This window comes from Delphinus delphis, chromosome 4 (genome assembly GCF_949987515.2).
Source record: "Delphinus delphis chromosome 4, mDelDel1.2, whole genome shotgun sequence".
Taxonomy (NCBI): Eukaryota; Metazoa; Chordata; class Mammalia; order Artiodactyla; family Delphinidae; genus Delphinus; species Delphinus delphis.
The window spans coordinates 67,840,196-67,867,513 of record NC_082686.1 but is presented as its reverse complement, the minus strand read 5'-3'; the positions used below and the strand labels follow the sequence as shown (position 1 = coordinate 67,867,513).

General features: G+C 42.2%; 1 protein-coding gene across 1 annotated transcript in view; it reads right to left on the bottom strand.

Moving 5' to 3' along the window:
• The window catches only part of LOC132424742 (protein mono-ADP-ribosyltransferase PARP14), a 49,304-nt gene extending 22,384 nt beyond the window's left edge, over positions 1 to 26,920 (bottom strand). The window contains exons 1-9 of the mRNA XM_060010761.1: positions 26,718 to 26,920; positions 21,508 to 21,632; positions 20,725 to 20,758; positions 17,381 to 17,623; positions 14,410 to 14,646; positions 6,976 to 9,197; positions 4,675 to 4,911; positions 3,916 to 4,137; positions 1,038 to 1,116 (exon numbers count right to left, since the gene is read on the bottom strand). Of these exons, the coding sequence (XP_059866744.1) occupies positions 1,038 to 1,116; positions 3,916 to 4,137; positions 4,675 to 4,911; positions 6,976 to 9,197; positions 14,410 to 14,646; positions 17,381 to 17,623; positions 20,725 to 20,758; positions 21,508 to 21,632; positions 26,718 to 26,904 (3,586 nt within the window). The 5' untranslated portion in view covers positions 26,905 to 26,920. The remainder of the gene's footprint in view (positions 1 to 1,037; positions 1,117 to 3,915; positions 4,138 to 4,674; positions 4,912 to 6,975; positions 9,198 to 14,409; positions 14,647 to 17,380; positions 17,624 to 20,724; positions 20,759 to 21,507; positions 21,633 to 26,717) is intronic.
• Between the last annotated feature and the right edge of the window lie 398 nt (positions 26,921 to 27,318).

Here is a 27,318-nt window from a genome sequence, read left to right as displayed (position 1 = left end):
AACAAACAAACAAAACAAGCACCATTTTCCAGAGGATTTTAACAGGACCCAAGTCTTACAACACGATGTTTAAAATGCCCATTCTATAATCCAAAATTGCTTGTCATACAAAGAACCAGGAAAATGTGACCAATTCTCAAGGATAAAGACACTCAATATAGAAGCTAATCCCAAGATGATTCAGATGTTGGAATGATCAGACAAAGACTTCAAAGCATCTACTATAACTACGCTCCCTGAGGTCGAAGTAAACACACTTGAATGTATGGAAATGATTTGGAATGAATGGAAAAATAGGGGTCTCTGCAGAGAAATATAAACTATAAAATAAGAATCAAATGGACATTTCAGAACTTAAAAATACAATATTTGAAATCGAAAATTCACTGGATTAGCTCAATAGTATAGTAGACAGAGAAAAGAATCAGTGAATTTGGAGGTAGATTAATAAATATTATCCAATCTGAAGAACAAAGAGAAAAAAGACTGGGAAAAAAAAAAAAAAAAAGAACAGACCCTCAGAGACATTATCAGAAGGCTTACCATTCATGTTATTGGAGCACCAGAAGGAGAGGCGAGAGAGACCAGTACAGAAAAACATATCTGAAGAGATGACTGAAAAATCCCCAGATCTGAAGACATACATACTCAGATTTAACAAGCTTCAGCAAACTCCAAATAGGATAAACTCAAATATAAGTAGCTTTGACAGAGGAGAAGCATTTGGTTGGTATCATCTCTTTAAATGTGTCTATTTCTGAAAACACTTATCACATCATCCTTAGAAAATAGTAGCCTCATCATCACCACTTAAAGACCCATTGTACAGATTATATAATCTGGCCTGCCTACTCTTTCACCCCAGATCACATAAACATGGCCAGTGTCTTGCATGCTCAGGTGTGTAGAGTATAATTTATTATCTTCTTTATCACAAATTGTTTTTTTCATAAAAATTATCCTATCATTTTTCACTTAACACTGAATACTTATTTAGCAACTAAAAATAATTTCTCTATTTAAAAGCTTTATTGAACCTTGTGTATCTTCAGCCTTGGGAACTTGGTCACTGATGAAATTTCCATTAGCCCTTCTGGCAAATTCATCTGAGAATGCCTAGAAATACAAAGACAGTTTTAATCACTACAATTCTCTGTAGATGAATGAATTTGATTCATCAGACCTTCTGATCCTACATGCACAAATATTTAGGAGAGAACAATTCTCAGAGTATCATGTATTTTCATTATAGATTTTTACGTTATGAAAAATTCATAAATTCTATTTCTGTAAATACAAACTATGAAAACTATCAAAGATGTGAACAAAAATATAACTACAATACTATTTGTAATTGAGAAAAAAATAAACAGTTTAAAAATCCAACAGGGAAATGGTTAAATAAATTTTAGTATGTCCATATGTTGGAGTATTTATCAGCCATTAAAAACTATGTTTTCAAAGAATAGTTAATGGAATAGGGAAATGCTTATTTCATACTATTAAATGAAAAAAGAATGATACTAAATTACATTATATAATACCACGTTTAAAAGTCCACATATATAAAAGAAGACTAAGATGAAATACAACTAAAAGAATTTATGCATTTTTTATTGTTTAAAGTTTCTACAATGAACATGTATTACTTTCATAATCAGTAAAAGTAAATACTTTGTTGTTGTTAAAACTACAGTGTTAAGAGAAAGACAATCACAAGGACCCAAACACTTCAGTTTTTAACTTCTTATTTGTACCAGGAGAGAAACAGCTAGGGGAGTAGTGTTTTTGGAGCAAGAGGCTGGAATTCCATTTCTTTGCCTGGTTAGTGACACCCCAAAATCATCACTTTCTTCCTCCTTGTAAACAAGCAAGGAAATTTTGTTGGAAAAAAAAACAAGTAACATCTTGGCTAAAAGGCTGATACAATAATGGGAGAAGGACCAGGAGAGACTACAGAGCCAGGGTTCTCCAGGCACCAGGCACGTGATCTACAGGTGTAAAGGTGGACAGGTGTAAAGCTGGACTGGTTTGACTCTGGAGAACTAGAGAGGAGCTGCCATTTGGCCACAGCGAACTGTTCAGGCAGAAATCCATGTCCAAGGTGCCAGAACTTTTGAATTTTTAGGTCCCAGTGGACATCTGGAGTTGTATGTGACAAGTTTGGTTCTTAAATGCCAGCAACTGATTCAAATTTTTTAAAAATAGCCCAAATAAAGCACATCTAAAGGCTATGTTCCGACCATAGGCTGCTGTGTGCAACCTCTGTTACAGTCTCCACCTATAAATATTTCAATAAGTTTTGCTGATTTTTGTGAAAATATGACCAAAGCTTAACTGTCTTTAAAAGTCTTAAGAGAAAAATTGTCACAGCCACGTATGGAGAATCAGTACTATTTCCGATGGCAATAAAGATGTCTGTATAGACTAATCCCTTCACAAAATACTTGCAGAATTTGAATCTTTAGGAAAGATAACAAAGGCTGACGATGCACAGAAAGAGTGAGATTCGAGGGTTCAGATCCATGTCACAGGACTCACTTCCCTACAATGAACTCAGCCATTCATTCAAAAACTCTCAGCACTTCATGTCTCTAGTTCATTTTATGTGTATAAATCTTAGCTCCCAAAGTAATTATGATTTATAGGAGGGAGAGTACATGCAACATACCCATTCTGTAATCCACATCACTTTGTACAATGCAAGTCATAGGGAGGTTGTTCACAAAGCATTTATTGACTAGAAATGACTGTAGTTATGCAGGCCAACTAAATGGACCACATATTTTGCCCAGGTGGTTTAGCTGTCTGATTAGAATTTAGATTTGTTTGCTTCCAAAGTATTTAAAGGTAGTGTCTAGATCCAGAAAAAAAATTAAGTATGACCTAAAAATTCAGTTAGTCCAATGATCTATGGACATCTCTTGGGTTGCTAGCCTTAATCTGTTTAATTCTTGCATTATCATGGAACTTTTCAAACAATTAATATCATCTACTCTCCTGGACTCTAAGGACTTGCAGGGCAGGAATAATGGCCTCATATTAAATGCCTCTTGTTCCCCCATAATGCTGAGTCCAGAGGCTTACTCACAGCTGGTGTTCAGCAAACGTGAGCTGGTTGATGGACTCTCTGTGATCAAAGATGGTTCTGGTATTTCTGGTCTCAACCGTCTTACTCCTATGGGGATGTGCTGAGCCTTCAGTTGTATCTTATTCTGACATTCTCCTATTTGTAGGACCACAACTGAGCTTTTATATTATGTATTAAAATTTCTATGTTCATATGGAAGGAAATTCTATAGATTAGAAGAGGCTTAAGGGATATGTCAACTCCATTGCACTATTTGGGCCTTATTTGGATTCTGATTGAAACCAACAAGCTATAAAAACAAAATAAAATACTTACGAAACAGTCGGAAATGTGAACACTGACATGATAATCGATGAAATAAAGGAATGACTGCCAATTTCTTTTAGGTGTGAAATAGTATTGTACTTAGATTACTTTTGAAAAAGAATCCTAATGTCTAAAACAAATACTGAATTGTTTATGGGTAAAAGGTATATATGGGATCTGCTTCAAAAACAGTATGGGCGGAAGGGAAATAAATGGAGATAGAGATGAAACATACTGGGCATAGGTTGATAACTATGAAGCTGAACGATGGGTACAAGGGATTTCATTATACTATTTGGTTTACTTTTGCATATGTTTCAAATTTTTCTTAATAAGAAGTCAAATTTTTTTCTATATCCAAAAATGTGCTTGAAATTTGCCGTGCTGCAACTAGTCTACACTACTCTTTTACTTTCCTGTATGAAAATACATGAAAGAAACAACCTATCAGACCAAGAAGATACTTGAACACGTTAGGGCTCAGTTGCCAAAATAACGAGTAATGAGAAAGACTGTACCTGAATATTTCCATGATCACTTGGGTGCAACAGAAAGCAAACCTCTTGTAAAGTTGTGGGTTGATTCCTGCTACTGAATTTGAACACTTCTGAGGTGATTAATTCAGCAAAAATGTTTTTAGGAAACCCCAGATTTCCTGTTCCTATTGCTGGAAATGCAATTGAGTTTAAGGACAAACTCTCAGTGATTTCCAAACATTCTCTGATTATGTTTTCCATGATCTGAAAAGCACAAAGCACATTCTTATACATTTTGCCTGGAAATCAGAGTTCGAACAAAAAGAACAAGAATTTAGCAACTCTGTGATCTCTCTCTACTCCTTTTTCCTTTCAACAAAAGGCAGGTTAAGGGCAGTCAGAAGGGGAAAGGAAAACAGAAGAGTAAAAAAGGAAAAGTAAAGAAGAACGTGTGAGACCCTCCAAAAAGATTCAAACTCACTCAGCAATGAAGGAAAGACGCAAAGCAGCTACTGTTCTGTTCCTTCAGTCTCTTCCACTCTTCATGCCCTCACTTTTCCTTCCTCACTAAAGAGTGCTATCTTCAGTAATTCTTCCCCGAGTCCCAGCAATGGTTGAGAACTGTAATCAATTTCTATTATTAACTGGTCCTTGGGAGAAGTCAGCTACAGCTGAAAGAAATGGCTATGAGAATGTGCTGTTATTACAGAACAGACACAGCCAGGGTTCAAGCTACATTCTACTGAAAGGAGAGTCCAAAGGGCTACTTAATTTCCTGGAGAATTTAAAACCAGGTCCCACCTTGCGTGAAGATGTGCTGTCATTTGTCCAGTCCGGAGCCACCACGTGAAGCACACGGTGGCAGTGCAGATTGCAACCACTGGTTTGGATAACTGTGCCGACCTCAACAGCCACCCCTTGTCCAGCTGTCTTCAGCTCCTCCTGGAGCTTTTGTCCCGCTTTTTCCAAGAGGGCCTTGGAAAGGGGCCCTCTATTGAGCTCAAGATCCGACGAAATGGAGTTGACAACCACATCGGTCTTAAAGACAAAACCAACAATTTGTTTCAAATTGTAAGAAAAAGCATTCATCAAGGATTACTGTATTTGAGCCCCCGGGCTTGGCACAATGGGGGACAACTAAGATGATTAAGTTTTCAGAGATTGAAATACCACCCCAAAAGAGAGTGTTATTAGATACTTATTTAAATAACACTCTAGGACAAAAGAGAGCTGTCAAAGAGCAATACATAAATGGTATGGGATCACCAAAGGAGTCCAGAGGAAGTGCCTTCAGAGGCTAGTAAAGACACTATGAGCGATGTGGTGTCCGAGAAGTGGGAATAGTTGCAGCAGGCAGAGATGGGGAAGTCATTCGGGAGGGGCAGCAGCATGGACAGAAGCATGGCAGGTTGTGAGCGGCAAGGAGATCAGTTTGACCTGATAGAGAGCTTCTGCAGCAAAATGGTGCCAGCCAGTTTAGAAATGTTACTCTGAGCACAGACTACAGAAGGCCTCGAGTGCCAAGCCAACTGGACTTCCCAGCAGCAGTGAAGAGCCATGGGAGCTTTTTCAGCAGGACAGTTAATGTGAGCAGATTGATCAGGCTTGACTAAGACACCAAGAGGAGACAGGAGAGGGACTGTGACCAAGTGATTGTCAAAGCTGCCCCACGTGGGTCACTGAGGAGTAATGCAGAGCAGGTCTTGGCTTCAGAGGGCACACACCTATGGGAGTGAAAGGCACGGAAGGAATGTCTTACTACTCAGCGTTCAAGGTGAATGAGGATTGGAACTCACTCCAATTACTGACCCTTGGCCAAAAGAGATTTTTGTTTATTTGCTTGTTCTTTTCAATGAGAAACAAAATTATTTTTAATATTTTGAAATAGAGCAACGCACATTCCAACCCTAGCTCCATCAGTTGTTAAATGTGGGATTTGGGGAAATTATTTAACCCCTCTAAATCTCATTCCTTCATCTGTGAAATGAGAATAATAATAATCCTGGAATCTGCCTCATGGCACTGAATAAGAAGATGCATGTCAAGCACTTAGTAGAGTGCCTGGCTCATAGTAAACAGTGTTAGCTATTATTCTTGTAATTATGATTTAAGCTTACTGTAAGTAGAGATCTAATTTTTTACAATCTCTTTCCATATTTTAAACCAAATGAAAAATATTTTAAACCAAGTAACAACTTGAACAAAACAGGAGGATGACCCACAGGATGGGAGAAAATATTTGCAAATCATATATCTGTTAAAGGACCTGTATCCAGAATATATAAAGAACTCTTAAAATTCAATAATAAAAAGGTAACTCAATTTTAAAGTAAGCAAAGGATGTGAATAGACTTTTCTCCAAATAAATATGCAAATGGCCTTCCCTAAGCATCCCTGCCCCAGGACTGCGCATATTCGTCCAGCTCAGAAAGTTAACACCTGGCACAGCAGGGGGCTTCCAGGACTGTTTGGATTAGTTAGAGCCTGTGTTGAAAAGGTTGCTAAGTACCTTTTTAAAGTATTTTTAAATACTTTAAATGCTAAGTATTTTTAAAAAACATGTCACCCCCTGGCAGAGCTATAAGAATTGTCCCCACATAATACCCAGACCTTCCCCAGGTCACTTTCTACCTTCCTCCCTACATTTTCTTAATGGTGTTGGGAGCTGATGGTCCCTCAAACTCAGAACCCTCTGGTTCAGTTCCGCTGATAAGATTACCGTCTTCCGTCCCCGTGTTATGCTCTAATTTTTCTGCATCTGCTATCAGTGAATGTGACAGGAAATTAACCTTAGATTTGCCAAAATATGACAGGTGTAAGAGCACTGAAAAAGCATAGAGGGCCTCGTAAATGTTAGGTATTATTGTGGATTTTCACACTTACTGGAAACTAGTGATCGGAACATGCTATCAGCTCCCCCGGGTAATTGGCCAATCTCAATTAGTGAATGCCTTGGTGAAGTAGCCCAATTTTCTAAGGAAACCTGTTTCAAGGCAGGGATGGAGGGCATGGGATTCTCCCCTTGATCTTAATCTCCCTTGAGCAACAGGCTAACTGGAGTCCCAGCACGCTGGTGGGTGTTCTGAAAACAGGGGCACTCACTGTAGCACTCTGCACATCTCCTTCCACCAACAGGATCCTCAGGCCTTCTGGGGACACCAGACTTGCTCCTTTTCCATGATCTTTTCTCAAGTTGGGCTGGACTGCTGCTGGTAAACTGGGCAGGGAAGTAACATCAGGCAGGGTGTCTTTAAATATAATTTTTGCACTTTCAGCAAAGGCCTCAACAGTCTTCTCAGCTATATCCACAAGGTAAACCTCTTTCAAGCTGCATCCATCCTGTTTACACTGGAACCATTCCTTGATCGCCAAAATAATGGTCTGCACACACTGGGGTAGGGGAAAGCCGAAGGCTCTGGAACTAATAGCAGGGATGGCTATGGATCGGTACTTGTGTTTTACAGCCAAATGGAGACTTTCTTTTACAACAGTCTTTAACTGCCACACACATTTCTGGGTATCATCACTCTTCCACTGGGGCCCTACTGCGTGGATCACGTGGTGGTACGGGAGCTTTCCTGCTTTCGAGATGACGGCACAGGCAGGTAAGATCCTGGCCTGTCTTGTCTTCATTATCCGGTCACAGTCTTCTTGGAGCTCAGGGCCAGCTGCTTTTAAAAGAGCAGCCGCCAAGCCCCCCTTGAGCTTGAGTTCCTCATTGGCCGCATTCACCACCACCTCGACGGGGAACTGGGTCAAGTCTCCTTGCTGCACAATCAGCGAGACTCCAGGGGCTAAATCTGTCTGAAACAAGCACCTCTGCCCACCATCCTTCTGTAGTTCAATAAAACAACCAAATAACCTTCTGACCTCACTTTTATAATACCGTGCTTTATCCTGGAAGAACTGACTGGCTCCTGGCTTATCAATATGGAAGCTTTTAACGCAGACCAAATCCCAGGCTTGCGTGACAATGTTCTTTCCCTCCAGGACTTTGGTCTTTGGGCCAGTTAGTAAAATGCCTTTTCGCTTGTTCTCAGGATTAAAAATTACCTGAACATTCATCTTCTTTATCTTTTGCCACAGTAGCTTTTCTGCCCTTAAGTAATCAATAACTAAGGAAGGCTTTACTTCAATCAATTTCTCTATTTTTGTGTGTTTTTCCAGGAAGTCAAAAAGCAAGTCATAGATTTCATTTACTTCTCTCACACAGCCTGTGATGATGACCTGGGCTGTGGTTGCTGAAGTTACCTCATGGATTATTACAGTCTTTGAGGAGGAATTGTGTTTCTTACGCAAATTGCAAATGAGCCATTTCCATTTCTTACTGTTAAGAACTTCCCTGTCTTCAATGTCAATGCACTTATATTTTAAGGCTCTGACCATTTGCTTTGCAGCTTCTAACAGGACTTCAGAAAAAGCACCAGTTAAGAGAACAGTTGTGCCCTCTAGCTCATAAACTGCAAGAATGTTCTGTGCTATAAAGAGAGACTTAGAGAATTCTGCACAGTCAACCTGTTGCAGAAACTGAAAAACCTCTGGGCGAACCTGAATGTTTCTCTGAGCCATGGTGTATACCTTTTCCTGGATTTCACACTTTACTTTATACACATCTGCAGGGAGTCCTTTGAAGTACATGTGTTGAGAGGCTTCATCATAAAAAATCTCCACCTCTGGGCACTCCGTGTGGAGATACTCCAGTACACCGCTGTGCAACAGAAGTGAATACCTTCCTGGAGAAATGGCCAGTTTTTGCTTCAGACTTTGCTCTTCTCTTCTCATTTCTAGAATGGTGCTTTCTATTAAGTCCTTGATCTGTGGCTCAATGTTCTGTACATCCTCTGATTTCCCCACTAAGGTTGCAATTCCTGTTAGTGCATCAAACTCAATCAAAATCCTATCATCTTCTAAATTGTCTTTTATGATGTCCCATACTTTTGAATCCACTTTAAATGAGGTCACTGTATACTTAGACCGGATACCAGAGAATACTGTAGAAGCATCTTGTTGCCAGGTCTTGATTCTTGGTCTTCCTTGACTGACTAAGGTAGCTGCAGGTCTGATGATCACTTCACTGCCAAGCTGGCACAATGTTAGCTCACAGTGACAATGTCTCATTTCATCATTTATCTTGTCAATCAGGTGATTCTTCTTCTGCAAGAACTTCCATAAGGAAAGATCCAGTGATTCTCTGAATGGCGCTGGAAGCTTGATCAGAGGCTTCTCCTGTCCATACAGGGCTGTGCCCAAAGAAGTATAGTACGGGAACACAGAGAGCGGCATATTATTGAGGTCAAGTTTCTTGGTCATGATGGTGTCTAACACTTAAAGGAAAGAAATTAAGTAATCTCAGTGTAATATGTTTCAGATGAAAAAACAAGCAAACAAGCTTTCCTATTCTAGAGAAAAAAAAAATCCTAATGTTTGTAGAACTTTGATGTTACATGCTATTAAAAAGCAGCACTACTCCCAGAGTGCTCAAATATAAACTGATACGTATTAACACTGCACAGGGATTCCTTATTTCATGGAATAATTACTTTCCAGCCAAGAACACTCTATGTTGAAATTCTGTTAAATAAATTCTAATTTTCTGTTTTTCTGATAACACTGATATATCACCACCAGGTTAAGAAAGACAGAAGAGGGACTTCTCTGGTGGCGCAGTGGTTGAGAATCCGCCTGCCAATGCAGGGGACACGGGTTTGAGCCCCGGTCCGGGAAGATCCCACAGGCAGCAGAGCAACTAAGCCCGTGCGCTACAACTACTGAGCCTGCGCTCTAGAGCCCGCGAGCCACACTACTGATCCCTTGTGCAACAACTACTGAAGCCCACGCACCTAGAGCCCACGCTCCACGACAAGAGAAGCCACCGCAATGAGAAGACTGCGCACGGCAACGAAGAGTAGCCCCTGCTCGCTGCAACTAGAGAAAGCCCATGTGCAGCAACAAAGACCTGATGCAGCCAAAAATAAATAAATAAATAAATTTATTTAGACATTTCTCCAAAGAAGATATACAAATTGCCAACAAACGCATGAAAGAATGCTCAACATCATTAATCATTAGAGAAATGCAAATCAAAACTACAATGAGGTATCATCTCACACCGGTCAGAATGGCCATCATCAAAAAATCTACAAACAGTAAATGCTGGAGAGGGTGTGGAGAAAAGGGAACACTCTTGCACTGCTGGTGGGAATGTGAATTGGTACAGCCACTATGGAGAACAGTATGGAGGTTCCTTAAGAAACTACAAATAGAACTACCATATGACCCACCAATCCCACTACTGGGCATATACCCTGAGAAAACCATGATTCAAAAAGAGTCATGTACCAAAATGTTCATTGCAGCTCTATTTACAATAGCCCGGAGATGGAAACAACCTAAGTGCCCATCATCGGATGAATGGATAAAGAAGATGTGGCACATATATACAATGGAATATTACTCAGCCATAAAAAGAAACGAAACTGAGTTATTTGTAGTGAGGTGGATGGACCCAGAGTCTGTCATACAGAGTGAAGTAAGTCAGAAAGAGAAAGACAAATACCGTATGTTAACACATATATATGGAATCTAAGAAAAAAAAATGTCATGAAGAACCTAGGGGTAAGACGAGAATAAAGACACAGGCCTACTAGAGAACGGACTTGAGGATATGGGGAGGGGGAAGGGTAAACTGTGACAAAGTGAGAGAGTGGCATGGACATATATACACTACCAAACGTAAAATAGATAGCTAGTGGGAAGCAGCCGCATAGCACAGGGAGATCAGCTCGGTGCTTTGTGACCACCTAGAGGGGTGGGATAGGGAGGGTCGGGGGGAGGGAGACGCAAGAGGGAAGAGATATGGGGATATATGTATATGTATAACTGATTCACTTTGTTATAAAGCAGAAACTAACACACCACTGTAAAGCAATTATACTCCAATAAAGATGTTAAAAATAAATAAATAAATAAGTAAAATAAAAAATAAAAAAATAGTGGTGAAATGCAAAAAACAAAAAAAAAAAAGAGAGAGAGAGAGAAGAGTTTGGTCACCAGCAAGGGGATAATGTTTGCTCCAGTGTGAAGAATACTTTCCAGCTCAAAGCAAAGCTAATCTAAGAATCATGTTATTTATTTCTTCTTGTACAGTTGCACAGTTTTAGATTTCATAGATGACTTAGATTCTGTTAATACTTCTGAGAGGAGGAGCATAATAATAATTATAACAGCTTACTACGTGTCAGACAATATTCTAAGTGGTTTACATATATTTAATGCTCACAACAAACCTCTGAGGTAGAGACACGATTATTATCATCCCTTTTTACAATTGATAGAACTGAAGCTAGGAAATGTTAGGTAACTCGAATAGGGTCACACAGACTGTAAAGATCTGAGCTAAGATTCAAGCCAGTGTCTGTCTAACCCCAAAGCCCATGCTCTTGCCCCTGTTCCAAGGGTTCCAAACAAAGAGCATCCTCACAGTCATCAGAGAGCCCAGCCCCAGAGACTCTGATTCAATAAGTCCTGTACATCCCTTGTCCCTGCTCTAATCCCCTTTCTGCCACATTTACTATGACAGTCCCTGTGTGTGTGTAGGGGTACTCTTCTCCCCCAAACCCCTCCTCACTTTGTGTTAGTTATTAGACAGCTACAAGGGGTCTAAGCAGGAAGGGAATTAGAATGAACTCCAGTAACAACTTGGATTAAAACAGCATCTTGTGAAAAGATGTTAAAAATAACTTCACCTTGTGCACGATTGGCTCCTAGGCCTGGAGCCAGACCTAATGAAAAAAAAGTGGCCTTCAGAGGCCCAGACTCATGGCTTCAACTTCCCACCATGGCCTGGAACAGATTCTGAGTACCAGTGAGTACCACCATGTGCCAAGCACTCTGCAGGTACAATTTAATTTGATCCTCACAACATTCCTCTGAGGTAAGTAGTAATGTGAGCCCTCTATTACAGACGGAAAACAGAGGCTTTGGTGGGTTAAAGTAACTTCCCCAAGATCACAAAGCTAGTAAGCACCAAAGCCAGGCATTTGGACTCAGGTCTGTCTGACCCAAGAACCATCACAGATATCACCTTAAAGTGGCTTAAGCTCTCCATCCTGTTTTCCTCCTCTGTTAAAAAAAAAAAAAAAAAAAAACACTATATAACTGTGCAGGTTCTTAGGAGGATTCAGTGATGAGATACCATGGCAGAAAACACAGCAAAAGATCTCATGTAGGGACTTCCCTGGTGGTCTAGTGGATAGGACACTGCACTCCCAATGCTCCCTGGTCAGGGAACTAGATCCCACATGCGTGCCGCAACTAAGAGTTCGCATGCCGCTACTCAAGATCCCGAATGACGCAACTAAGACCCAGCACAGCCAAATAAATAAATAAATAAAATATTTTTTTAAAAAAAGTTCTCATGTACAACAAGCATTCGATAAGAGTTCCCTTCCTTAAGATTTTGTGAATTGGATTCTGTGAAGTTGAACAAAATAATTTCAGAGTAAACTGCCTAACTTATTCCTCTCAAATGATCTATATAAAGTACAATATTGCTAAATAAATTCTGTTTTTAATTCAGCTTTATCTACAGTTTGCCTCATTATTAACTCATTGTAAGTGGTGAAATATCCTACAAGAAAAATTAATGTTATAGATGTACAGGAGATTGGGGGAAAGTGGAGAAGTTAAGAGCACAGATTATGGGGCCAGACTACCCAGGTTCAAATCCTGGCTCTGTCACTTACTAGCTGTGTAACCTTGGTCAAGTTATTGGCCCTTCCGGTGCCTCAGTTTCTTCATTTGTAAAACAGGGATTACAATAATAGCAACGCCCATAAAGCAGTGTCTGAGAATGCACTTGGTAGCACCCTGCAGAGCTGTGCAAGTGTAAGTCATATTCATAAGAAGACACAGCCAGAGAGAGAAAGGGAAAATCAGACACAGTGTATCTCAGACACAGAGAACAGGGAATGAGTGAGTTTTGAGGAGAAGGTGTGGTCAACATAGTCAGATGGTGCAAAGAGGTCAGGGCAAAGAGCAACTTTTGAGAGTGCCCTACGAGTGTGGCTCTAGCATAAAATAAACCTGAATAAAATAGCTCCTATCATTATTCATACACATGTAACATAGACATTCTGAGGACACACCCAACTGCCCCATGCCCTCAAGATGATCGAAAGCCCCATAGTTGTCAACTCCCATCATAAGCTGGGAGGTTAACTTCTAGAGTAACAGTTCTATGTAGCTCTCCCCCTGGGCCCAAGGTAAATTTCCCTGAGAGAGATTTAAAGAACACGCAACAGAAGCTCATCTTTCATCCCTCTGCCCAAGGAACGCTAGGTCTCTCATTCCATTTTAATCCAAACCATACCTTCACCACAATTTCCCCAACTCATAACAGCTGAAAGGAGGTTCCTCCAAGTACCCCTATGAAACAGTTTACTTTAAGTGAGTGGCATTCCACATGATCCTATCTCATCCTCCCTCAGTTGATCCCAAGCACAACGTTCCTTCTTTCCCTAAGAAGTCCGGCTCCCTAATTCCTACTCCTCAGCCTTGACCTCTGAACATCAGTGGAATCTCCAAGCTGACCTTGCACATGCCTCAGAGAACTGGCAATCTATGTCTACGAATCCCTCAGAAACATTTCCCTAAGGTTCAGCTGGGCAAGGTTTTCACAGGGTCATTGCAAAGCACAATCCAGCAGGCGTCCACTGATCATGTGAAACCACCCCTATTAATTTCTGAATGATGACACTGACAAGTGAAGCAGGAAGTGAAGATACTTTATAGGAACTGTGTGTTTCTGAGTATTTCTTTACCTAATCTTGTTGAAGTTAACTTGAGAATTTCTACCAAATGTATAGCTAAAACAGAGATCACCTCTTTAAATACGGTATCTCAAAGACTCTAAGAATTATATATTTTTCAGTCTGTCACAAGTACAGACCCATGAGAGAATCTCCTCATATCTTTCAAAAACTTGACATTACTTCTCTAAAGTTTTGAATCACTGGATTCACTTAGCATGATATACCAGACGTACGGGATTGCTACTTGGATTTCCAAAAATATATATGGAGGGACTTCCCTGGTGATCCAGTGGTTAAGAATCTGCCTTCCAGTGCAGGGGACATGGGTTCGATCCCTGGTCGGGGAACTAAGATCCCACATGCCACAGGGCAACTAAGCCCACGTGCTGCAACTACTGAGCACACGAGCCACAACTAGAGAGACTGTGTGCCGCAACTACAGAGCCCACACACTCTGGAGCCCACTCGCCACAACTAGAGAGAAGCCCGCACGCCTCAACTACTGAGCCAGCGCACCACAACAAAGGTCCCGTGTGCCGCAACTAAGACCCGACACAGCCCAAAATAAAATAAATGAATAAATAAATTTTAAAAACAAAAAAAACAAAAATATATACAGATAAAAATAAAATACATCAGAATTCAACTGTTAACTGTTAAGATCTATTAAAATGGTTTTAATTATGCTAGGTAAGGTTTACAAAATTAGGCTAATAGGTATTACCTTTTCTGTCGAAAAATTCAATCAGTGCTGAACTCTCGTCAGGAAAACATTCAATGCTGGCCACTCTTCCCCCTCCGTTACGAGGATTTTCAAATAAACATTTCAAATCATGGTCATCAACACCAGGTGGCAGGTTTTCAACTCGGACTGTTTTTGTCACTTCCAGAAGTCTTGCAGAAAGCTGAAGTTCTTTCACTGAATGGTGCTTGACACATTCATCAACAAATTTCAGGGCATCTACAAACCATAATCAATTAATCAATCAATCAAAAATTATGATTATATCTTTATATTATATAGAAGAAACTGAATATTAATTGAGATAAAGGAGGGAGGCTAAGCACTCAATTTTTAAATGCAAGATTTTAATTCCCACATGAGAATCTACATGCCTAAAGCTTCCAGTCTCTGAACAGCAATGCACATAGGAACGTGTTACCTGGACTGCTGACACTGAGTCGTGCGCCTGCCTCTAGTCACAGCCCCTTCCACCCCTCCTTGACATCACCACCTGAAGGCACTCTCTACAATACAAATCTCCTCATTTCACTCCTTCCTCGGCTCCCCATTACCTGCAGGCATGAGTTCAAGCTCCTTGGCTAGGCTTACAATGCCCTTGGCTATCTGACTTCAAACTAATTTCTAAATGTCACCTCTTGTTATTACCGACCATTCATTTTATTTTCCACACTGCCACAAAACCCAGTGATTATTTTGAAAACTACATTCTCTTTTGCCTTTGTATATACAATTTCCTCTGTCTAAAGCGCCCTTCTCCAATTTTTTTACCCTGGTCCTGTTCCTCCTTCCAGACTCAGCCCAATTATCTCTTTCAAATTAATAAATATTGACGGTGAGCCCATGATGTAACAGGCTCCGGGCTAGGATCCGGGGATAGAGGGGATGGATATAACAGCTCCTTGAAAGTTCACCATCCAGGAGGGAGGAAGTCTTGAAAGCAAACAAATGGCCTATTTGGGGATCAAATGAGGTGGGAAGATTAATACTGGGAATCAGACAAGGATTCCCAGAGTAAGTAGTCACTGATCTGAGTTTTGAAGGATGAAGAAGAGTTTACCGGGTATTTAAGGGGAGGAAACATTTCAGGCAGAGGGACCAGCAGGGGTGTGTAGCAACACAGCACATCTGAGACCTGATAGCCTGGTACTGCTGGAGTATAAACTTCAAAGAAAAACCAAGCCACCATTCTTGTGTCCTCTTTCCTCCCATTCCCCACAGCCTGCTGTTCACAGATGAGGGAAGCAGCTTCTCCTCTTGCATCTTCATTGTTCACTTATGAATGGATTTCCTCCCTGCTCCACACAAGTTCCTCAAGAGCAGGAACCAAAAAATTCATCTATGTACCTACAGCAAGACAAGTACCTGGCACATAGTAGGTATCAAGATTTTTGATCAATGAACAAAAGCAAGTCAACTTAGTTTTACCTTTATAAGAAATAATCATAAATTTGAATAATAGCTCCCTTTATTGAGTCCTTATCATGTCTCAGGTACTATGTTAAGAGCTTTTCAAACACCATCTTATTTGATCCTCACAGAAACTGTATTAGGTAAGTATTATTGTCCCCATTTTATAGATGAGGAAAGTAAAGCACACAGAGGGTAGTAACGTGGTCAACCTCAGATAATTAGTTAAATGGTGGAACTAGAATTTTGACTTCATGACCTGTGCTGGTTGATTAAGATCAACCATTCCACTGCCATGGCCGTGGAATGGTGAGGGCTTGGATTTGGAAAATTTCCTTGACTTCCAGAGATGGCTCTTCCAATCTCAGAAACTGTCCACAGACTCCTCACATAGACCTTAAAGAGCACTCACTTTCTGCGTCACATGCACTTACTCATCCCTGCATATGTGACAACCATGAAAGTATTTCCGTAAAATGTTACAAAAAACCCAAACGAACTTTTTAGCCAACCCCACTAAGGAAATATATGGTAAAGGGGTAAGAGAACAAGCTCTACAGAGGTGGGCTGCTTCAGTTCAAATCCAGTTCTTCCAGTTATTAGCATCTCTGTCTCTGATTATCATCTCTGTGTCTCTGTCTCCTCAACTGTAAGATGAGGAATAATAATAATCTCAAAAGGTTGTTGAAAGGAACAAATAAATTAATACATGGAACAAACTTAGCATAGTACCTGACTCATAGTAACACTATATGAGTATTTGCTGTTATTATTACTCTCCAATAAGTCCAGTTTAGTAACACAGATCAATATTTACTCCTCCCAATGAGATAACACATGGGAAAACATTGAGTCCTTTGCTTGGAATCTCTTTAATAACCTGACTTTAGATTTCTGTTTCGGTGTGTTATTTCTGTCTTTCTGTCTGTCTGTCTCTCTCTCTCACGCACACACAAACTCATACAATAAAGTTTGACTTATTAAACATATCAGAGGGACTTCCCTGGTGGTGCAGTGGTTAAGAGTCTGCCTGCCAATGCAGGGGACACGGGTTCGAGCCCTGGTCCAGGAAGATCCCACATGCGGCGGAGCAACTAAGCCCGTACACCACAACTACTGAACCTGCACTCTAGAGACTGCAAGCCACAACTACCGAGCCCTGTGCCACAACTACTGAAGCCCGCGCGCCTAGAGCCCATGCTCTGCAACAAGAGAAGCCACCACAATGAGAAGCCCGCGCACAGCAACAAAGAGTAGCCCCCGCTCGCCGCAGCTAGAGAAATCCTGCGCACAGCAACAAAGACCCAACGCAGCCAAATATAAATAAATAAAATGAATAAACTTATTTAAAAAAATCAGAATTTGGTTTCAGAACGAATTTGCTTCTCTTTCAAAATAAGAAAGCATCTGTATTAACTTGGAGTCCTCTCTTACTAGCTATTAGAAAGAGTGAAGCTTTCAGAAACGTTCCGTAATCTAGGTGTCCCAAATCCCAAAGTGTAGTGCAAGGTAGGCTGACAAATGGAGCATCCTTCGATCTTACCAGTATATTTTTGAAAGGTAACTACAGCAACATTAAAATCTTGTATTAATTCCACTTCAAAGTCATCATTGGTCAGGCCACTTATGTTCTCCACTAAGAAGATTAGCATCATATCAGTCACATTTGCCTTCAGATTTTCAAATGCAACCAAAGAGGAAATATTTTCACATTCTTTGGGGGCGTCTTCCTTTTTTTCTGATCTTCTGTTGAGAGAGATATTTGCATCTAGTTCTTCTGATGCATCTGATTTTAGGGAGACAAAAAGGGTACAAGATGTTATATTTATCTACCATGTTCTTAGCAAAGTAAATTATCATAAGCTAATTACACTGCCCTGTTCCCTTCCTGGTCTCTTGGCTAACTCAAATAAAACATATCTTAGGGGACTTCCCTGGTGATCCAGTGATTAAGAATCCCCCTTCCAATGCAGGGGACATGGGTTCGATCCCTGGGCAGGGAAATAAGATCCCACATGCCGCAGGGGCCGCAACTAGAGTGAAGACCCAACGCAGCCAAATAAAAAAATATATTTTTAAAAAAAAACAGATCTTAGAGGACTTTTAGCTTAATATAATTAAAATAAAAAATAGTACTTAATTGTCTATTAATATGATGATGATTATGTTCAATTTTATTACACTCTTTTCTGCCTTGTTTCTCTAAGGAACCTGCCTTGTTTTTCATAGCACTTGACATATATTTCTATCACAGCACCAAATTACAGTTATTGAACCAAGCTACTCCAAAGCAAGGGACATATTTATTCATCTTTGTATGGATGGCATATGGTATATAGTTGAGGCTCAATAAATGTTTGAATTGGAGAATTACTGCTTAGGTCACTGGAGAAGAGCAAGACTATCCCATGCCCATATTTGGGCATCACCTAACACATTATGCTCTGAAAAGCAATAATTTCCTATCACTGGAGAGAAAAAGGATACTTACGGTGAATGACTAAGGAATGCACATGGAAGATAAAATGGCCCAGAGAATTATGGGTATACCTCAAACTTACAGAATAGCAACCACCCAAGCCAGCTTGTTCTGCTTCATCGTTGGCCATAAGTGAGTTACATATACAGTTGACCCTTGAACAACACGGGGAATAGGAGCATCAACCCCCTGCACGGCCAAGTAACTGCGTGTAACTTTGACTTCTCAAAACCTTAACTACTAATAACCCACTGTTGACCAGAAGCCTTACTGATAACATGAACAGTACAGTCGATTAACACATATTTTTGTATGTTATATGTACATCTACATATATTTTATGCATTCATGACATAGCTAATTTTTTCTTAATTTGTTCAATATTTCTACGCTATGCAGTTCATCTGTGAGTTTTTTCAAATTTCCAGAAATTTTTCAAATATATTTATTGAAAAAAATCCACGTATAAGTGGAGCCACGCAGTTCAAAGCCGTGTTGTTCAAGGGTTAACTGTATACAGGAGGTCAGTCTCACTCTGATTGTGCAATGAAGCATAATGAGTATGTTATGATCTTTAGACATTCTGTGAGCAACTATCCAATTAGCACCCTTATGTTCAAGGCACTGGTTGTGTGGGGATGGGTGCATACAAAAAATGCTAGAAAAGGAAATTACCAGTTTTCTAATGGATGTATACAAAAATAAATAAATAAATAAGAAATGGAACTGACATTTGTAAATGTTTATCATGGCAGAGTAAAATGCTATGTGCTCACCAAATCCATTTTGTTTCCTTCCTAGGCAACATTTCCCAGACTTCCTACAGTTGAGTTCCTACAGTAGAGTTCATGTGGCTAATGGAATATGGGTGGATCTGGTGAATTCCATTTTCCAGACCTGGCCAATCAAATCTCCTTTATGTGAATCTCCTTCTCCCTTGCAGTGACCTTGAAGGCCACATATCACAGATAACGGTGTCAAAAAGATGGAAGGAGCCTGGATTCCTGAATAATTGTGTGAAGCAGTCTAGACTCCCCCCACCACCCTAGCTGCCGACTACACTGAACTGTGATCTGGGGGGCTTGTTTGTTACAGCAGTTAGATGACCCTGACAAAAACTCCTGTTATGTGCTGGATGTGACACCACACAAACACACACTCATGCCAAATAAAAAATAGCTTAAGGATTCGATAACAACATAAATTAGCATTCAGTGAGACAGGCATGACAAACCAGAACGACTACCGGAGTCGGGGTGAGCTATATGAGCTCGACCCTTGACTCTGCCACTCTTTAGCCACGTGACCTTGGGCACATCTCTTAATTACAAAATGAGATGATTGGACTTAAGTGAATGGAAAGAGCCTTTCCACCAATATAGTTTATAACCCCATGACTATTAGAAGCTTCATCACAAGAGTGGCTTGGTTGACTGCCAAATAAAGTCAACTTGATTGTGTCAACGATCAAGCCAAGAATCAAACCAGGGAGATGAAGGAACTGGGCTGGCCTGGAGTGGCTTCAGAGAAGAGGAAGAACCTGAGTAGATCCTGAAGACTATCCTAGAATTTAGGTAGAGAAAAGTGGAGTAGAATGTATTGTGAGCAACAGAAGTATAGGCAGAGTGCCGAGACTACACCAAAACCATTTAGGAAATGGTGGCAATTTGACAAATGAAGCTTAAGGAGCACTTGTGCAGAGGTGTAAGAAATGAGGCCACGTATGTGATATCATATGGTATTTGTCTTTCTATGTGGAATCTAAAATACGACACAAATGAACATATCTACAAAACAGAAACAGACTCACAGACATAGAGAACAGATTGGTGGTTGGCAAGGGGGAGGAGGGGTAAGGGAAGGAAGGATTGGGAGTTTGGGATTAGCAGATGCAAACTATTATATATAGGGTGGATAAACAACAAGGTCCTACTGTATAGCTACTAGGTTGCTGACTGTTTCCTACGGCAGATGGGACGAGAAGAGCTGCCGCTGGTCTGGAGAGCTACACCCACATCCTGCACCCAGCGCTCAGAAAGCAACACTAACTGACTTAGCCACACACAGCACCCACTGTCACATCATGTCCTTGCTTCACAATGGCTGGATGGGCACAGGTAGACTCTGAAGGTCAGTTCATCCACCTCCCGGGTACCTCTTTATCCTCCCATCAATTGCAAGGTGTCTCCCAGCCCCCACAGAGAGAGCTGTTCCCATCCTTCTGACCTGAACCCTTAGGGCTCAAGAGGCAACCCTTGCACAACTGGCTAGGAGGATGGAGATGATGCAGCCCAAAGCATCTCTCAGCTAACAAACCCTGCCTTGTGAAGTCAAGAAGAGAAGGATGACCTCCGCAACACATAGTGTTTAATATTGAAAGCAAAACTGCCTGGTGGATGAAAAGTTACCTGATTCTTTGACATGTTCTTTGGTCTTGGATTCCTGAAACCCAAACAATAAAGTAGCATTAATAAATTACTAATAATCTCTTTACATTAAGAAAGTGTCCCTAGGACCAGACTGGAGATGTAGGGTCTACAGAAATTATAACTAAAAGCACAGGCAATGATGCTGTTTAATATATAGCACACAAATCACCTGTAAAAACGAGTCACAAATAAAAGAAACCCCAAAGGAGCACCAAGTGTCTGAGGTAAGACCTAAGTCAGAGAAATAATTTAGCTCATGTTCGTTTTCCCATTTAACATCTATTGAGTGTGTACTATTAACAAGCACTAGGCCATGTGCTTTCCTAAGGCTGTCTCATTTAATCCTCACAACAACCCAATAATCCAAAGAGGTCAGTACTACTACTATCCCATTTTACACTTGAGGAAATACTTAGCACATTACAGTATAGATCGCTGGCCCCTCTAAACCATGTGAAAATGAAACCAATATAGCAAGTACCTGGGACAAACAGACCCAAGATTTTACATCTCAAACCACCATTATGGTAACCCCCCAATCTTGAATTTTCAAAAGCGTCAAAAATCAAACAAAAAGTGCTTCTTCTTCCATTATTTCATACCTACCCTATCACCACTCTCACTCCCTCCACATCTGTAAGTTGCTTTCCTCACCCCAATTTGAGTTGTACTTCTCATTCCACTGTATTTCCTCATCGTGGTTCCCATCCCACACACCTTGGGAGAACACCCTACTTCCCTTGTAATCACCCCTTTCCTTACCATTTTTGGAATTTTCCCCTCCTGGACTTCATCCGTGGCTCTCGGCAACTGGACAGTTAACTTGAATGTTCCTTTTCCTGGCCATACTAACTCGTGGTTCTCTCTCGCCAGAACTTGCTGCCGAACTGAAATTTTTTTTTAAAAAAAAGGCAACTGTTAAAGCAATCTTTGTTCACAAAATTATTCTGTGATTTCTGTAGGCTTCATCATCATCAGTCAACGGCTTGGTCAGTTTCTCAAGAGAGGCTATGTGTGGTGAAAAGGGGGAAGTTTAGCAAGCAGACACAGATTTGAATTCTATCTTTAAACTTACTTTTTTAACCCTGAGCATGTTCCTTAATAAGCCTTATTTACAAAATCTCAGTCTTCTTGTCTATTAATTGATGAAGACTGTCTTGTGTGGGTGTTAACATGGATTAGATTCAAGAAACATTATAAAGAACTTAGTACAGTATGTGATGCCCAGTAGGCACTCAGAAAGGTAACATTATTTATTCTACAGTGAAAGGAAATAATTAAAGCATCCCTCACTGTGAGCCAGGGATGCTAGGACATGACATTATGAAAGCCATGTTTTAGGAAAGTGACTCAGGTGAACATAAGCAGAATAGCGAGGAGCCTCATTAAAAAGGTATTTCAATCAATTCTTTAACCTGTGATGATAAGATGGGAGAGATTCTTACCAAAAAAAAAAAAAAAATTAACACATATTTGGCAGCTGGGCTGTAGTGGAAGAAAAAAATGAACAGTGGACATGAGTCCAAAGACCTGGATTCAAATTCCAACTCTGCCACCAACTAGCTGTGTCATTGAGAAAATATCTTAACTTCTTGCGTCTCAGTTTCCATACGTGAAGCAGTGTCTGTGAATGAATTTTGTGACACCCATAAGAGCTGTGTAACTGTAAGTTATTGTACAATTATAAGAAGGAGCAGTCAGAGAGAGAAAAGGAAAAGCAGTGTATCTGAGACAGTGGAGAACAGGGAATGAGTGAGTTTACAGGAGGAGGCCTGGCCAACGTAGTCAGGCGGTACGAAGAGGTCAGGGCGAAGGAGAACCCTGGAGAGTGCCCTGCATTCACAGGTGTGGCTCTGCTATGGATGTTGGGCTACTATGTTGTATTCTGATATGGTTGCCTGCTGAGGCTGAAGATACAGGTAGAATCTTTCATCAAAAGGGACTTGAGACCTTCCCTGGTGGCGCAGTGGTTGGGAGTCCACCTGCTGATGCAGGGGACATGGGTTCGTGCCCTGGTCCGGGAAGATCCCACATGCTGTGGAGCCGCTGGGCCCGTGAGCCATGGCTGAGCCTGCGCGTCCGGAGCCTGTGCTCCGCAAGGGGAGAGGCCACAACAGTGAGAGGCCCACGTACCGCAAAAAAAAAAAAAAAAAAAAAAAAAAAAAAAAGGGACTTGAATAGCTTTCCCACCTCAACCATCCATGCAGAGGATGAGGGAGGTAATGACTTAATTGGATGCCACCTCAAAAACAGTATGAGAAGGAATGCCAGACTCTAATTTCATTCTTTGTGAGCAGGGTGGGTGTTTTTGCATGGACTCCTGATAAGCTGTCCTAAGCTGGAGTGAGGACTAAGGACTGGATAGGACCCCTGAGCCCAGAGAGCAGGCTAAGTTTTATAAGCCAAGCTATCTAGAGTCATGGACCTCTGTGTTACATTCCTTTTAATACTCCCTATACTTTGGTAGAGTCCTGTCCAGGTATCTACATGTGCCAGCGTGTTCTGAGATTGTGTGTAATATGTATGGGCACAACTATTTTAAGAGAGCAAGTGGTAGCAGTAACAGCAAGTGATCCGCAACAAGGAGAAAGTGAATCTGGGAGGAAGAAGAGCTGAAATGCTGCCATCTAAACACCCTTACCCATGTGGACAGGCTCTCTTCTGCACCAATCTCAGACCATCCATATTTAATTTAAGGAGAAGCTGACAATAATCAGGAGCAAAATTATGACCAGAAAAGATGATAAACGTACACATCTGAAACAGGATTTAAAATCGTTTTTTTATATAAATTTTTTTTTATTTATTTTTGGCTGAGTTGGATCTTCGTTGCTGCACGCGGGCTTTCTCTAGTTGCAGCAAGCGGGAGCTACTCTTCGTTGCGGTGCGCACGTTTCTCATTGCAGTGGCTTCTCTTGTTGCGGAGCATGGGCTCTAGGCGCGCGGGCTTCAGTAGTTGTGGATCGCAGGCTCCAGAGCTCAGGCTCCGTAGTTGTGGCGCACGGGCTTAGTTGCTCCGCGGCATGTGGGATCTTCCGGGACCAGGGCTTGAACCCGTGTCCCCTGCATTGGCAGGCAGATTCTTAACCACTGCGCCACCAGGGAAGCCCGGGATTTAAAATCTGACAAGGCAATTTACACTCGACTTTTCGGAAATTCAGCCAATTATACAGAAGTACACAGCTTCCAAGTAGTTTCTGTTTGCTATCCACTCATTTCTACAGAGGAGTGCTTTGGGGCTCATTCTTATTATGTGAATGATAAGAATCAAGTTGTGTTACACTATAGGCCTGCACCTGTTGTGGCCACTTCCTTCCCTGGAAGGCAGAGGGTGTTCCTGTGGAAGAAGACCTTTGTCCGAGGGACAGTGCTGGGGTAGGTAATATGATGTTAGCAAACTCCTGACCACTTGCTTCTGAGAAAGCCATTCCTCTGGGAGGAAACCAAAACTGAACAGGGACTTTCCACGCCTAAGAACTTTGACCATACAAAGAGCTGCACTAAGCTGTGAGTGTGGCTGGGTGGGTACTACTGCAAGAAGGGCATTAGAGCAGTCTAGAGGTGGGTGAAGGGAGAAAGCAGGCTGGGAGATGGGAAGGAAGAAACCTCGCAGGGAGACTGAAATCACTTCTGCTTTGAGGACTAGAACAGAATGATGTTATCACCACACAATTATATTTTTGCTGTTTGTATTTTTACGAGGTTTGTATTTTCTACAATTATTTCCCTTTTTGTTCATTCAGGGTCATCAACAAACAACAGGGATTCTCAGACTTTAGCGAATCAGTGTCATCTGGGGTGCAGTTAAACATGCAGATTCCCACCCACCCCACACTCAGGGTACCTGAGTCTCTAGGACAGAGCTGGGAATGTGCCTGTTTAACCCGTTGTGATTTGGATGCAGGGGGTCTGTTGCCGCAATGTGAGGACTACTCTGGAGGATAATGGGATTTTAAAGAAGAAAGAAGTGTCCCTAAGGGCCAGGTCCATGGTGATGTTGATAATCGGAATCAAAATGGTAAAATCCTTTGAGGAAAAGTGAAGCCCCGGGGAAACGGCTTACATTGCACAGATGCCCTTTTGAGCATTGCTTGGTGAAATTAACCCTTGGAAAACTTTTTGACATTGTTCTAAGGGCTCTGAGTCAGGCAGGTCTCCTGACCCCTGCCCACCTCGCTTCCTTCACACGGGTCTGTGCACCCCTCTCTTCTCTGGGTTTCATTCTTTCCTTTCTGCATCCCTGCCCTAGAGCATTCCAATTGCTCTGATGGCCTCGTAAGGCTCCTTGCTTCTCCTCTGACCCAAATGCTTCTCCAAATCCAGCAACAGGAAGGCAGGGTCAGTGGTTGCCCACATCCTTGCCTTTGAGATCCTGATGGAAAAAACTGTGCACTGGGAGAACAGCAGGTCATGTGCTTCCCAGTGCAGACCTGGTAGGTGTCTCGAGCAAGCAGATAACTGGTGGGTACTTGTCCTCCCGCTTCCCTAATAGCAACAGCATGAGGAGAGGTTAACTCAGCTGCTCAATTGCCTATGGGGAGGGAACTTCCCCCTCAAAGTTCAAAACTCCTAACCCTCAATCAACTCAGAATGCCACCCCTGCTCCCAGCCTGAGGACCACCCTGAAACCAACTGGAGAGGTTCCAGCAGATCCTCGACGAAGATACGGTGCACTGATCAACAGTACCTGCCTTTCCCCTCCAATAAGTCTCTATATTTACATGCAGACAATGAGATTCTAGGCAGTGCTTCTGCCCCTCTCCCAAGTGATCCCAGAATCACTGGGAATCTCCACCATGGGGAAATCCCTGTGACTCCTCACATTGCTTAGCTCCCTCCATCCTTCCCCATCTAAAAAATAAGAGAAAGCACAGGGGCTCTCCCTCTCTCTCTCTCCCAAGCGGAGCATCCTGTAGAATCAGTTACCAAATCCAGACGGTACGCAAACATGCATCTTCCATCCCCATGCTGACTTTCCTTGTTCAAGGGCTCACTGGTCCTCACTTGGACATTGCATGACACGCTTCAAAGGTCTGATGTCCATGGTCTCTCCCAACAGAAATCACTGTACTTATCTGCAACCAAACTTATCTCCCAAAAGTATATTTGGACATGGCTCTCCCCTGCCTCCCTGTGGGGGAAAGTTCATACTCCTTAGCACGTCATGCAAGGTCCTCTTTTATCTCAACCCAATATTCTATTAGCCTTAATTTCCACCCCACTTCTTTTTAAAAAGGAAGTTTAATAAAAGAAGGCCTAAGATTTTTTAAAATACAAGCACCCCCTTTGTAATCTTATAAAATTTCCCAGATCCCACCTGTTCTTTTTAGAGCCAGTCTCCAGACCTCGCTTGTGCACAGAGATAAGGAAAGGGCTCATTCCTCAAACCAAAGCTGCCCAAGGGCGCCCAGCACTTCCCTGGAGATGCCTTTGCTCTCCCGTCCCCAGCACTGTAGTCAGCTCCCATCTGAAGAGCCCTCCCCAGTATCTCGCCTATCAAGAACTGAATTCACCCTCAGGAGTCAGTTTAGATGTGACTTTCCTGGAAACCTTCTCTTCCCTTCAAATTGTGTTCCCATAAAACCTCTGGAGTTCCAGAACTGCGGCTTTCATAGGAAGAAGACAAAAATTGCAATGGCATTGCAGCTCTGCCCCTAACACACGATGCCACTACACGATGTAGCCTCGTAAAATGAGGTGGGTGCACCAGCTCTCAGGCAGCTCCCTTCAGTCACACGGTGCTAATGTTTATTTAAACCACCTGGGCGGTCTGCCACCAGCTCCGGGAGCGCCTGGAAGCGCCGCGCACGCAGCGTCCCCGACGCGCCTTGTCTATTCTGCGCGCCCCACGCTCTTTCCTACACCTGCTGCCGGAGCCGGACGAAATCTCCCGCCCCGCGCCCCAGCCCCAAGTTTCCCTGGAAGGAGAGCCCCCGCTGTCCCCTCTCCCCCGCACCCCTTGCCCCCCTCACCGTCGTCGAGGTAGAAGAGCACAAGGAAACGAGGCGGGCTCCCCGGCGCCTGGCGGACCTCACACTCCCCGCCTCCTGATCTCTTCTGGCTCTGGAAGTACATCTGCAACTTGGTGCTCAAGTTCTTCGGGGGGTGAGGACCCCAGGACCCTTCGACCAGCAGCGGGAAGGAGCCAGGCGCAGCCATCCTCCTCTCCGCTGGTCTGGCTCCGACTGCAGGCCCCTCCCAGATCCCGGTGGTTAAACATCTTTCGCTTTCGTTTCCCAGAACACTCCTCCCACCCTTAGTTCCTGCTTTTGGAACTTCCCCAGCTGCCCCAAGCTGGGACTAGAAACCACCGTCCTCCCGACGCCTCCTCCCCAATTCTTCACCTTCATCTCTGGACCACGGCAGAAGGTGGTATCGCCTTCGTGGCCTCCCTGCATCTGTATACGCGGGACCCTAAGATCAGGGCACTCTCTGCCACTCACCCAAGCCACAGGTGAAATCAGCAGCTCTGGTCACTGGACCTTGCGGAAACACGAAGAAAGCTTAATTTTTGCCGCAGGCCGCCATTTTACAAACTCTGATTCTTTAGAATGTCTGGGGCCCATTTTCAGT